This window comes from Argiope bruennichi, chromosome 1 (genome assembly GCF_947563725.1).
Source record: "Argiope bruennichi chromosome 1, qqArgBrue1.1, whole genome shotgun sequence".
NCBI classification, from domain to species: domain Eukaryota; kingdom Metazoa; phylum Arthropoda; class Arachnida; order Araneae; family Araneidae; genus Argiope; species Argiope bruennichi.
This window is the reverse complement of record NC_079151.1, coordinates 61146593-61162022: the sequence shown is the minus strand read 5'-3', so window position 1 is coordinate 61162022 and position 15430 is coordinate 61146593. Positions and strand designations below refer to the sequence as shown.

The 15430-nt window shown below is 25.0% G+C and overlaps 1 protein-coding gene across 2 annotated transcripts; it reads right to left on the bottom strand.

Moving 5' to 3' along the window:
• Window positions 1-51: 51 nt before the first annotated feature.
• On the bottom strand, window positions 52-15240 carry LOC129979210 (AP-1 complex subunit sigma-2-like). Of its 2 annotated transcripts, none has more exons than XM_056090696.1 (5): window positions 15093-15240; window positions 14819-14997; window positions 11644-11752; window positions 9306-9443; window positions 52-396 (listed from the first exon to the last, which is right to left on the bottom strand). In XM_056090696.1, the coding sequence occupies exons 1-5, from the start codon at window positions 15093-15095 to the stop codon at window positions 352-354; spliced, it is 474 nt and encodes a 157-aa protein (XP_055946671.1). In that variant the 5' UTR covers window positions 15096-15240; the 3' UTR covers window positions 52-351. The 2 variants fall into 2 exon arrangements, with proteins under 2 accessions (XP_055946671.1, XP_055946672.1); XM_056090697.1 differs by lacking the exon at window positions 52-396 and adding an exon at window positions 4351-4505.
• Between the last annotated feature and the right edge of the window lie 190 nt (window positions 15241-15430).

The following is a 15430-nucleotide window of genomic DNA, read 5'->3' as shown; positions in this document are numbered from 1 at the left end:
TTACTGAAAGTGATGTGTTCTCTAGTAGTATTTACATGAAATGCATACAAATCATTTAACAAATTTTATTAAAATATGTTTTAACAAATTTTTACAATAATATTTCCTTAACACTTTATATGGTCTCTGCAAAGATATTTAACAGGTTCAAGTCAGCATTTTTTGACAGTAGATAAATATAGAAATTTGAAATCAATAAGTTATTTGTAAGCAGACAGTGTTGCATGACATACCTAGAGAACACATAACAGTGTTTCTTACAATATTTTTTTCTAATCTTGTCACTCCTTTATGGTTTTCTTGCTAAGTAAACTGTTTCAACTGGTTGATAAGACCACATGCTTTGTAAACTTAACCCAGACCATGATCTTCAAAAAATCCTTGGGGTGTCTCCTCCTGCATAATTGTAAATTAACCATTGAAATTAGCATGTTTAAATGATAAAAAGATGTATTCTGATCATTAAATTATAAATAATTTCAAATTTTACATTTTTTACAAAAAAAATTACTCCAGAAATATATGAAAAAATTTTATTCATAAACACATTGACTAGTTCATACATAGAGAAAAACATCTTTAAAATATATTTCAAAGAGATAAATATAAGTAGTAGGACAGATTGTAGCAATAATATTTGATTGTTATAATTTATTGCAATTTCTCCAAATTCATGAAGTAAATCTACACAGAAATTGGAACAAATGAAGCACAGAAATGATACATCTGAACATTGCAAAAGGAATGAATGATACAGTAAATTTTAATTCAGGTTCAAGAAAGGTAACTGCTTTTAATTAAAATTATATTTTATACAACTATATATATATATATATATATATATATATATATATATATACCTGAAACCAGGTGAAAGTGACGTATACACCAACAAACAATTTTAGTACACATATTTTAAAAAGTACAATTGCTAATCCCTTAAATATGCAGTTTCATTTTTGTCTGAGTGCAAGAAATTTGATTACAAATGGAAGACAATTTAAAGAAGGATAAGTTACTTTTATATAATGTGAAACATAAACAGTTTCAAATGTCAAGCATTTTTAACTTAAAAGCTATAATTATTTATTAGTACGAATGAAAAAAAAGTTTTTTTTTAAACTTTTCAATATTTTTTGTTACATCTTGATTTTTATAAAATAGCTTGGATATGAAAACATAACAAATTTTTTAGTAATTGTAATGGTAACAAGATTCATAACTAAAGAAATCTTTTCGAAAAATATAATCAATTATTTTAAAATTTGATACTTGTTATTTCCAAGCCTTAAGCATATAATTGCATAGGAAATTTATTAATTTTAAATTTATATTGGTGACATATTGTAAAGTATTGTATTGATGTTCTTGCATATTAGTTTTTACTATGAAACTATTAGCACTTGAATCAAATTTTACAATTAATACTAAATAGAAAGTGTGTTTATACAAGAAATTGATTATACAATTACAACTTTTACTACAAATGCTTAAAATTCACTACAAAATTAAAGATTATTTTAATGATTTGTTTTGTTAAATCTAGCACCTATATTTTATAAATGGAAGAACAATTTGAAATCATGTTGAATATTAATTCCAACTGTTTAGAAATCATGATCCAAAAAATTGACAATTTTAGTTAAAAAATACGTTTGCTGTTTTTTCTACTAGAGAAAAATATATGTTTTTCAATTATTAAATATGTTTATTAAGAATTCCATCAAATTAAATTTCTAAATATGAAACAATATTGCATTAATACATATTCAGTTTTATAATTAAACTTAGACCTATAGTTTATATCTTAAAATATTCTAAAAGATAATTTTTTATTTATTTATAATCTATAATAAAAGATTACTTTCATTTTTTGTAATTTATTACATAAAAAAATATGTAAAACATATTTGTGATAGCCAATAGAATGTTAGAAGTTAAAAAATAATTGTGCTTTGAGCATTTACACTTGTGAAATGACTGTAGTTGAAATTTGTTAGAACAACATATCTTAAATACAAGAATACATTCCAAAAAACACTTTATAAATCACATCCATAGATTATAATACTATAATAAGGAGTTAAATGACAAAATACATAGTAAAACAGACATTTTTATTATAGCAAAGCACCACAAGACACATACTTTCTCAAGTCAATAAAGCTCATATAATCTTAAGCCTGCAGATTATTAATTACATCAGATCATAAAACACGCTATTTCTAACATATAATAAATGTACATTCTGACATAAACTTTGTCACATTACAGCATTTAAGTTTACAGTTTAAAAATATATTTATCAAAAGTTAGTAATTGATTAATTTATTTAATTTAATTTTTTTCAATACACTAAAGTAAAAACTTAAATAGTCAAAGGTTATTCAAATTTGAAACCAGAGTTATAGAGAATATATATAAAACAAGAGAAAACACTGGTTTTATATTGATAATGCAATTAGAAATAATCTAAAAACTTAACTGAAGACCCATATTTACTGCTGATTATAATTTCAAAGGGGGAAAACAAAAACTGATAAAAATAAAATAAAAAAAACTTATAAAAATATCAACATACAACATAAAAAAACAATATATATAATTAAAAAAATAACATATATAAAATAAATACCACAGATAGAGCATATATATACATTTTAATTTTAACACATTGCATGCAGAAAATGTACTTTTATATTTTTTGCAATCTACCACTAGAGCAAAGGTCATGTAAAAATGCATATAATTCAGTCATTCCATTACATATTTAAATCTGCAGCAAAATATACCTACATGTAATGTGTTAAAAAAACACTTATCCATGCCCTCATTGTAGAACAAAATAATTTTCTAACAATAATAATTCTTTGGAAATAGCAAAATGATTACCAAATAAACTAAATTTAATATTTCATAATATGCTGAAGGCAGTAATAATAATAAATTGTAAATTAAATAAAGTACAGAATAGCTTTTCTTACAAAATCACATATCTGAAGGTAGGGCATTCTAAATGAAATATTATCTAAAGAATAAACATTTCATTTGATCCTATAATAAAACTATAAACAAATATAACTGGACATACACTTATTAATTAGAATTCAATAGAATATTTTAAAATTGCATTGAAATAAAAAAGGCTTTCTTTTTCTTTCAGAGAAGAAGGAAAGGTTACTAAATGCCTAGTTTTACACATGAGAAAAAATAACTTAAAATCAGGATTATAGACTATTTACAAATTACAGTTTCCCTTTTCACAAAGTGCCAGAAATTATTATTCTTGATACATTTTGCTATAAAATGGAATGCAAATGTGTGCGTATGAATGAGAAATTGAGATTCGATGTTTAATAAATGTATTTAGAAGTAATTAAAATTTAAAATAAGCTATAAACGTGGCAAAATAATTAAATTAATATAAAAACTAAATTTTTATATAATAACACTTTGTCAAATAAAATTGTGAGTTTATATTATCATCGTATAAATATAAATTTCATTCTTAAAAAAATTCATATTTCTCAGTCAACTGATATATTTTTCAATTAAAATACACTACAATTAATTTGTTTTCTTGCATCAGTATCAAAATTTTATATTTTAATCTGATTTTTTTGAAGTATCAATCTCATAGTATTAAATCAAGCTCAAGGACATTATTAAAATTGGAAGAACAATTATAATTTTTATACCAATTTCAAATACAAGCTTGCCATTTGTGCTTTAGATGGACAGTATAAATGCATGCAGTATCTATGCTGCAAAAATCTTTTCGTAAAATTTTAATCTAACTATAATACTGGTTAATTTTTTTGTGCCTCTTTTAAATAAATAGCTTGAATATAAGATGTCTTAATCTTCATTTTTCAAAATTTAATTTCCTAAAAGAGACAGTGGCTAAGTAATTTTGGGAAAGGGGCATAGATGCTTCCAATTGTAGGCCTTAGAGATAAAATATTAAGTATATTTATTTATTTTTTTAAAGAGAAATAAGAGAAAGGACATGGAAATACTTCAACCCTTTCACCATATATCTTGGCTATGCCACTGATAAGAAGCCAATCATTTACAATAATTGTTTATATATATTATAACTCAATTTGTTTTTCAAATAAATATAACTAAAAATGTTATTCTAAATCTTTTTAATGTGGTTTAAAGGAATGCATGCTTTTGCAATTTTTTCATGCACATTATGGCATAAAAAAAAAGCATTTCAAAGATCAAAGATTGGTTTATATGGATTTTAAAAAAAAGAGCTATCACTGATGAATAAAACAAAAGAAAGAAAACAGTTTTGGAAAGCATAACAATCCTAAGTATTTTGTAAAATAATCCATTTTGTAAAAAAACTCAATATATGCACACATTATTTTATAAATATAAATTAAGCAGGAAAAAAACGAGTTATGATTCTATGCATCAAGAATCATAACAGAAGTGGGTCTTGAAAATTAGACTAATCCAAATTCCTTGAGAGCACCTTCCACAGCTTCATCCTTTATGAGTTTAGCAAGCAAGGGGAAAAAAAAAGTGCAAAAGTTCTTAGTTAAATTAATATGGAATTAAATTTAACAGCACTTTTATTAAATTTAAATATTATTACCTAAGTTCAGAAAATTTAGAATCAAGATTTGTTGTTCATAATTAAAAGCATAAAATACTACAGTTCAATCAGTTCTTAAAATTATAAATAAATCTCAATCTTTAAAATACTCATTTCAAATGTTTTGATTAAAGGTTCCTTCACTACTGAATGTTTTTAATATTAGTAAGCAGAAGTCCTGATTTCATTAAATTATTTACAAGATTTTTACAAATGTTATTTTAAAATATATAAATGCAAAATGAATGCATTGCATAAAATGTATGCATATAAATAAATCATTCTATACTAAATAGAACAAGTGAAATATTTTATGTAGTTTTATTGACATTGTCAAATCTAAAAAGAAATTTTGCAATTTTGTTTCCATTATTGTCATTTTTAAATGTATAATTAACACTAAATAAAATAACATTAGAACCTTAATTTTGTATTTATCTGTTTGGTAATTAATTGTATTTTAAATAATTTACATGACATTACCCATCAGTTAAGACAATAAATTTTTATAAATCAAGCTCCACAGTAACAACATCAATATACATACATATCCTTATTGCTACTTCACTGTCTGTTTTAAGAAAATTTAATTACGCTTTATGTGAAAGAATAGCGAAAGATGCACTATAGCATATTTATGAACAAGAATAATAAGTGACTAAACAGCCAAGCATAAAATATAATTCATATAATGAATGCTTTTTTCAATATAAACTTTTCATTTGTTTTAAATGGTTAATCATATTTTTAAAATTAAATTAACAATATTTCACTGGTATATAGATGATGAATTGTCAGAGTGAGAAATATTGAAAATAAATTGTTGAACAATTAGATTTGAAATAAAATTATTTTAATAAAAACTACTTTTAGATTCTTCCACCTTCAAGTAATATTTAATTATATGCTGTATCATGTATCTCACAATGAGGTAAAAATATATTGCTTGTTATAAAATAGCAATCATCTTAAAAACTCTGAAATCAATTTACACACAACCTTTATTTTTATATCAGCATTTTGATAATTGATACCAAAATATACATTCAGGTATTTTTATAAAGTACTAATACACATTTTAATTAAAAAGTAATCCAAATTTTCAATAAATATTTTAATTTGCTTCAAAATTTAAAAAAAAAAAAAAAAAAAAACTCAACTAGAAAAAAAATTGCTATTGTCTAATCTATTTGTAACATAAAGCACAATATTCATTGAAGTAAAACAATTCCTAATCTCAACTGTATCCATATTCTTTAAAAAAAGTAGTTTCTAGTAGCTGTATTTTTGATATAAGAACAATCAAAGTAGCACAAGTCGAAATATGAAGTTATTTCTTAAAAAATATGTAAAAAATATTTTAGAACGGATGGAATGATGAAAAAATGAAATGTCACCAAACAAATGTCTTCACTAACAAAGAATTAATTCAATGAATGACTGATATTTAACAGATTTTGAAAACAGAAAGATAAGTTCATTTGAGCAAATTCATTTTGAACATAATTTACGGGGAAAAATAATAATTACAAAAGAAGCTATTCTGATAAAAAAAATTAATAGTATTCTTTTTTTTGTCATGGAACATTCATATTAAGATTTAATTATCAAAACAATTCATAGTTATGATATTAGTCTATAGCAAATATGTCAAGAGACAATTATAAAACACACTTTTAGAGGAATAAAATGAAAATAATCATTTAGTAACTAAATGCAAAATAAAGTAAAAAAATAATAGAAAGAAATCAAGAAATTATACCTTTTTAATCATAAAATAACTTTTAAAGAATTATGAAATATTAATTAAAATATATTTTAGGGATGATCAATACTGTAAAACAGGAAATATTTTTATTTGCTTAAAACAATTTAATATATCATTCATATAGATGGATGACAGTTTCTTTTATATATATATATATATATATAATTAATCATTAATGATCAAAACTACAAACCTTATTTTGTCATAACAGAAATGAACATTAAAATATTTTTACTCACAATGTGAAATTTTCCGAGTAATAAAAATGTGATTCACACAATTTTGTAATATCATAATTATATTTAAAAGAAAAATTAACAAAAGAAAAATCGAGGGAAAACCCTCAGAATATGGAAAAAAAATTTAAACTTTAACCAAAACTGAAACTAAATATTTTAATTACAGCCCATTTGATAAAACAATTCTGTTTTTGAAGTTTCATGATAAAGAACCTGTTAACTATACTTCATTATCATATTAATATATGAAAAAAATAACAAGAATAATTAGTTAATAATATGAAGACCAACAATTAAATAAAAACATATTATTTTAACATTATCTTAATGTATTTCCTATGACATTATTTTAAGTAATGAGTTATCTGTAATCTTGTTTAACAGATTTTTAAAACATCATGATCTTTACATCAAGCAAATCGAAGCTATGCACAAGATATGAAAGTAAGCATGGGAGGAGGAGGGGAGGGGGTAAGAGGAGAAAAGGGAATTAAAACAATATAGGAATGAATATATCTAAGGTTAAAAGACAGATACTTCATACTGAAATATACAGTTCACTGTTATACCGTATATTTCACAGTAGAAAGTTCAAAATTTGAATTTCATAGCTTAAGTAAAATTTTGTATTTCTGCTGTTTTATTTTTCATTCCTTCTTTATTAATATTACAAATGATTATCAAACAAAATATTTTTATATATATTTCAAAAATATAGAACATGACATTTCCAACCAAATTAGCTTAAATGGTATAAACTTTGAAATCTTATTAAAATACCACAAGTAGAAGGGACAAGATATTAAATCACAACATCATTAAATTTCTGAGGCAACTGAAAGTATTAAATGTGTTAGATTTTCTCTCTGTAATAATAAAGGTTTGAACCATCGAATATACTTTTCTCATCTTAAATTATTTTTTCTTAAAATTATATTTATTACTTAAATTTTAACTTCATTTTAATCAATAAGCAAGAGTTCTAATATAATAAATGAAAAATGATATTGTAATTATTAGTTACTCAATCAAATTAGATTTTCTTTATCAGCTCATAAACTTTTGAAACAAAACAACAACAACAAAATTATACTTTTTGAAATCTTCAATTATCAAAGCATCTGGCTTAAGAAGAATATTTAAATATAAAAGAACAAATTGCTAAAAATAACATTTTTCAATCAGGAAATCCAAAAACAAAGGAGAAATGAAAAAGGGAAGGGAAAAAAAAGATAAACTACTGTTCATACTGGTTAATAAATGATAAATTGCAAAGAAAAATCTAGTCTACTTAATCATAGAAATCACATTTATAAGACATTTCTTAAATTATCAGATGAATGAGCAGAACATAATTCACAAATAAAACAATTGCAAGCCTACATTAATGACAGAAAGCAATTCATTATTAATATCAAACCATATTATATGCAATTACAACAATATTAAACACATGCAATTAAAAATGAATTATTTAGGACTGAGTACATAGTCACAACATAATTACAAAAAAGAAAAACAAGAAATAAGCACTATGCTATTACTGTATAGATAAAACAATAATTTTCTATATAACTTTATTATTATTATTTTATTTGTGATGAAATGGGCAAACTATTGAGCATTTAAAGAAACTAAATTATAGAAATTTAAAATTTTAATTGTGCTTCTTTTGAATGCAATTCTGTAAAATCTTTATTCTGAATAGCAATTTTTCTAAATAATAAACAGAAAATTTCATAAAAAGGAATGAAAAAATTGAGTGAAATCCAGTTATCCTTTTTAAATATGCAACCAAATCTAATTCAAAAGTGAGTAGCAAATTAAACTATTTTGAGAAAATGATAATATAAGATTATTTTTATTACACAAATTTAAGTTTTTTTTTGAGAAATATAATAATACTCACTAGAAATTCATAAAGCGTTAATAAAAAAATGTTAGAAATTCATTTATTTTTTTAAAAGCAATTCATCGGTAAGAATATTAATATGCAAGATTCACACATCTCCAGTTATAAGAGAACTTTTGAGCAAAACCAAAATATTTTCCATATGTTCAAAAAAATCATTCCAACTGAAAGAGTAATTTTTAAAGAAATATTTAATCTTGATAAAAGAAATTTTAAAATTGTTTTTGAAGGAAAGAAAAGAAATCAAAATCTGTGAAAGCAGAATTTTCAAAAAGGAATTTTAAGTTAATGAAGTTTGAATGCATGCAATAAAATTAAAGGTAAATTGATTTTAATGGTGATTTTTTCCCCTTCCTTTAAATAATTTCCAATTTTTAATATCAGTCTTTCTAGAATTTGAAATACATGCTTTGATTCAATAAATAAATAAATATACAAAACTTCAAACATTCTGTTGCCATACGATTAAAAATATACATTTTTCTACTTTATTCAACTCTTTCAAAATTTCTCAACCACAAAAATAGTCATTAGTTTTTGATAAAAATATAAGCACACTTTATAATATTTTATTTTAGATTAATTGCAAAGTGTTAACCTGATAATTAGTTTTCTTATTAAAAGTTGCAAGTCTTAGAAATCACGATTGCAGAACTCATAAGTTGACAAATGAAATGAAGCAAAAAAAAAAAAAAAGTTAACTAAGAAAAAAAAATAGCAAAGATTTGCAATAGGTACATTAACGTCTTGAAGAGAGAAAAAAAAATCATTTACCTCTTGGAGCAAATCCTGAGCTGCTATAGCTTTCAAAACATTCTTTTTACTTGTTTCCTGAACTTCACCACCAAGCAACAATTCATCAAGAATAAAATAAGCCTTTTCGAAATTGAATATAATATCTAGTTCACAAACCTATAAGTTAAAAATTAACTATTAAAAATAAAACTTCTTAGGAAATAAAATTTTTCAAGCATTAAAAAAAATAAATTCCTTTTTTAAAAAATGCTTTTACCATAAGAAAAAAATAATTTCATCAATATAACAGTTATTTTGATTTAAGATTTGATTATATCAATATGAAACTATGACTTCCTTATTAAGTGCAAAGAATGCAAAAATATTTTGTTTTTCACAAAAAGAGAGCTGTAGCTAACAAAAACTTTTATTTGATGCTACAAAATTTTAAACATAAAACTTTGAATCATGGCTACACGAAGGGTCTTTATAAATTATCAAAAGCAGAGAATGAGAGAGCAGATCAAAAATAAAATAAAACATCCCTCAACTGTAAGTTTCCAGAAAAGCCATCTCCTTATAAAGGGAGAAAAATCACTTGCTCATGGCAAAAATAGATTTTGGTTGATATCACAAAGTAACAAAATAATTCTATAATTTTTATAACTTTCTTTTTTTAAATACTAGCCGCCTTTGGCGACCAGCCAGTTCGCGAATCTTAATGTTCGTTAAAATTTTAATAATTAAATATTTTATGCAATTCTTTAGCAAAATATTCTAAAACTTCAAATTTTGATAGTCATTTAATTCATTCATAATATTATAAAGGCCTTCAGTCATAACGTGATATGTATCTCTCTAATTTTCTGTTACCCCTCGTAGAATTTATGCTTTAAATTAAAGTGTAAAGGATTAATCTGCAATTAATATAATATTTTTTTACTGAAACAAAGCATTTTTTTAAATAATATGATTACTGATAATAGAGTCACTGAGCGTTTAAACTTTATGGGCACTAAAGAATATCTTTCTTAATTTATGTAATATCTCAAGAATTTGTCAACAAAATTTTCTCAGATTCATCATGAACAGATCGATTCATTAACAATGTTTCATTTTAAATGCATCAAACACTAAGAAAATAAAATGAATCGTTTAAAATAATCGGTCGAAAACAGGTTTAAAAAAACTACTTAAAAAACGATGTACTTAAAACTATAAGCATATATAAAAAAATATATAACTAACATAAATACAATTTAATTACAAAAGCATGCAACTAACCTAAAAATAATTTAAATCATTGAAAACAGATTAAAAAAAACTACTTAAAAAACGATGTACTTAAAACTATAAGCATATACAAAAAATATGTAACTAACATAAATACAATTTACTTACAAAAGCATACAACTAACCTAAAAGTAATTTAAATCGTCCATTGATAATGGTTGCCATGCCAACAATCAGAACACAGTGCGCATGTGTGAATTTTCTTCGCCTTTTACGGAAACGCAAATGCGTGAATTTCTCTACGCCAGTTGGGGTAACGCTATGCAGATTATACATTTTTAATTTTCTTTATTCTGTGTTATTTTAATTCAAAAGTACTTCAGAATGAATCTGAAACATGGATTAATTAACAATGTTTAATTTTAAATGCATAAAACATTAAGAAAATAAACAGAATCGTTTGAAATAATCCGCCGTAAAATGTTAACCCTAGCCTTATTACTGTTGGGAGAAAAAAAAAACTAAAGCCTTACTCATTTGGCGGTGGGGAAATTGGAAGATTTTTTTGGCGGAAAAGTTGGCAGTGGGGAAAATGGAAGATTTTTTTGGTGGGAAAGTTAGTTTTTAATTAATAATTAAATTTCTAATTAAAATTTCAAAAAAAGGGACCCCAGGTGCACATTCCCGACCTCTAAGGTATACATGTACCAAATTTGGTAGCTTTATGTCAAATGACCTGGCCTGTAGAGCGCCAACACACACACACACACACATTGACCTTTATTATAAGTATAGATTATTTTAAATACATTAATATAAGCTTGAAATAATTTTAAGAATGTGGAATATAATCATAATCTTTTAAGTACTGCTTAGTATGGAATCTTTTCCGTTTCTCCTATTATTCCAAAATATCAACAGAATCAAAAAAAAGTTCTACAGTTAATGACATGAATTTTAGAAAATATCTGAATACAAAATACAAATAAATACTTCACTTCTTTCTTCACTAAAAATCAAAAGCAACAAAACTTGAAAAATATAAATATATGTAAATCCAGGCAATATTATGCTTCTATAACTTTCAAAACTAAGAAAAGAAAACTGATTTACTTTTTGCATTGTAAATTGATCCATTACTTACACTTCCAAAGTATTTATCCAGTAACTCCACATAGCGATGAATGATTTCCAAAGTTAATAACTCATTGTCGCACTGTTCTACAGCACAGCAAAAATATAAACTTGCATACCTGTTGTCACACAAAAATTAAAAAAATCAATAAGACAAGCCTACATCTATTCAGACTCAGTGATAATTAATTATAACATATAATATCACAAAAATTCAATGCTACTAATATTCATTCAATTAACAGCATTGCTGGCTTTCCTAAATAAGAAATTTTCATTGCTATCATGACTAACAATTTTTGAGAATATATAACATTTTAACAGCAGTATCAAAATATGAGCTGAAAACTGTTTGTGTGTGCATCATCCATACTTCAACAAAACAAAATGAAACGAATACATATATCAAGAAAATGTTTTAAATTTTTCTATTAAAAATAATTTAAATAATTTAATGCTGCTTTAAACATTCCATTAATACTAATATATAAAGAAAATTTAATAAGAAAGGGCATTTATATACATAAAAAATACTTATTCATGAAAAGACTTCAATTTTTTAAAAATATATTTATTTACAATAAAGTTGAATGTGTGTGCATACGTTTGTAGATGTTCTTCAGGTCAGAATGTACAGCCACAAAATTTGGTATATATATATATACTTTTGAGAATAGAAACTTGCACCTCATAACCTTTTTTTTTAGATATTTATTTTAAAATTTTAATTTGAAATTAAATAAATGTTGGCATTTTAATGTGATAGCTTCTGAAAATATTAGAAAATCCGAGAATTGCAAGAATCCCGATCAAATACAAAACATATCATAGCTAAAATAAAAATAAAAATTCTGCAAGCAATACAATTCTGAAAGAACAGCAAATTTATTGACAAATATCACTTTTTTAAAGCTAAGATTTTTTTTTTTTTTTTTTTTGCAAGTAAAGATATGGAAAGGTAAAAGGAAAGAGACACAAACAAGTGCAATAAATAACATGCCAATTAGTAAATCACTCTGCCCCAGCAAACACTGGAAAGAGTGACCAGCAACCATAATACAAGCTTCACATCACTGCTGCATAGAAAGATGTACATTAGCCTAAACAATAGCCATGTCCTGCACATCTCCAGCAGCAATAATCAATCTGGCAATGAAATTTATGTTGCCAGGTTGGTTGACAGGGATATCATAGAAAATGGTTTTCAAGTGGCCTGACACAAAGAAATTCTAGTAGGTCAGATTAATGATTATGGTGCTCAGAAAACAGGTCCAAGGTCCACCTAGACCAATTCACTATCATTAATAAGTAGTGTTCAAGTAATTTTTGATATTGCAGCTAAAGTGTAGTGGTGCTCCATTCTGCTGAACTGGAGACGTTTCAGAATACACTAAAGCACAATAATTCAAGCAAAATGCAAAAACATGAGATATTTCAGGCTGTCCAAGATATCAGATAAGAAGTACAATTTAATTATATATTTATGCACAATACCTGTTTACACAGAGCACCAAATCTCTGCCGATAAGCATAAGGTCTTGTCTCATGCAGACTGTCATATCCCGACACATGAGGTGATTGTGAAACTTAAGAGCACAGTGACCTCTTAAGGATTATATGTGAATCATATATATGAAGGAAAGTTTGGGTGTACAGAAGCCTGTAGCAAGAACCCTCATGAGAAATTTACATGGAGCAAAAAATCAGCCTGTATCAATGTCCATTGTAAACAGTATAGGTGCATCCATTTGGCATACAGAATCTCCCAGAAAAATGACCATCTAAAACCTAGTCTATGGACAAAAAAACCAATCTTGTGTTTCTGGAAAGACTGCACTTATGTAAAACTCCGTCGCCCACTCACAAAGTGCTCATTCAACAAGGTCTGCCCATGTCATGTCTGCTGGCATTAAAGAAACAGTTTTTGCAAAGCTGCCTGTGTACTTGCACAAACGTTTGACAATTTAGTATTTCTCTATAGGAAAAACATTCTTTGTACATCCTTTATGCAGCTCTCCTATTTCCCTTTTCAAAACTCAATATATGCTGTTCAGCAGTCATGAAGCAATGCATGTTATATGAAATCACAACTTCCAGCAAGCAACTTGTACCAACTGCCCTACACAGCACCCTCTACCTCACCTGGTCTTCCCTGGGATTGGCTTAGTCCTGGGAATAATTTTATATTTGTCCTCTCTAAACTGCTTTAAATATTGTCAAGTATTTTCCAATCATCCCATATATTATAAAATATTGTCATATATTCAGTTTAATTGCAAAATAAATAAAGATAACAACAGTTCAAAATAAGCATTACCAATTTTAAACAGAAATTCACATTTAATTTACAAAAGTACTAAGTGAAAAAGAAAAACAAGAATACATTATTTCCATAATACTTTAATTTCTTACTGCAGCTACCTCTAAAGAAATTCATAAATAATTTCTTTTATTGAGTTGCAGTAAAGTATTTCTACATTTGAAATGCAATCAATTCCTTTGAAGTTCGTGATACTTTATAATATGCATAAAATTAAACCATCTAAATTTCAATAGTTTAAAAAATAGTTGACAAATATTTAAAAAAAAAAAATCTGAACTAAATTTAGTTAATAATTACATTGCTGAAAAAAAATGAAGAATCAAATGAAAAAAAATCACTACCAGATACATTCGGATTAATGATTTACACTAAGTAAATATTATGATTTATTATTAATAATTAAATTCATTTATAATTTTTTAAAAATTCCAACAATGTTAAACAAAAAGAATTAATCCAGAATCCACGAGCAAAATAACATTTTTCAACCCATAATTTCATAAAACATTAAAAGTACAAGGAACATGTACAGAAATGGGAAATAAAACTCATTATATAACCATAGAGGTGTTTATGAACAAGAGCAAATTTGGAAGGTAATACTCATATCAAGGAAAATTCTAACAATTACTTTGGAATTATGCAAGGAGCCATTTACTCGTGGATTCAGGATTAATTCTTTTTGTTAATATTGTTATAATTTTTAAAAAATTATAAATGAGTTTAATTATTAATAATAAATCATAATATTTACTTGGTATAAATTTTTTGGTATAACTTTTACCAATCATTAATATCTACAAATGCATGACACCAATACGATAAAAATCTTTGTAGATAGCAATAAAATAAATCAAAATACCTCTTGTAAACTACTTTTAAGTCTTTCCATTCCAGAAACGAACACATTTTCGGTTTTCTTGATAAAATTGTTGTGACAAGTTCTCTCGTTATTTTCTTCTTGAGTTTATCTGGATGTGCAACATACCATTTCTGCAAACGCAACTTCCCTTGCCGACTAAACAACAGCATAAATTGCATCTAAAAGAACAGAATAAAATAATAAATTTTTTTACTACATTGTGCATATTGAGAAAGAGGATAATCCAAAGAATAAAAGATAAATATATTGATACCATTTTGGTGGAATGTTTTTTTTTACAAAATGTTTTCTATAATCAAATTAAAATGGCTTCAGTCAAATAGAAACCAGAGAAAATTTTAGTATATTGGTTACAAACAATCACTCAAATTACTTTTCATTTCGCTGTTACGCTTCTGTTAATTCATATCATTTCACTTCTCTTGAAGTCAAACACTCATCATTCAAAATATTACTGATATATTTATTTTATTCTCACTTATATTTAATAGAAAGTTCTTTAATTTCCAATACATTTATTTTCTACTTATATGTCAGGTAAATAGTAATAAATAGTAAAATCATCAAAATATATAAGATCTATGGTCAATT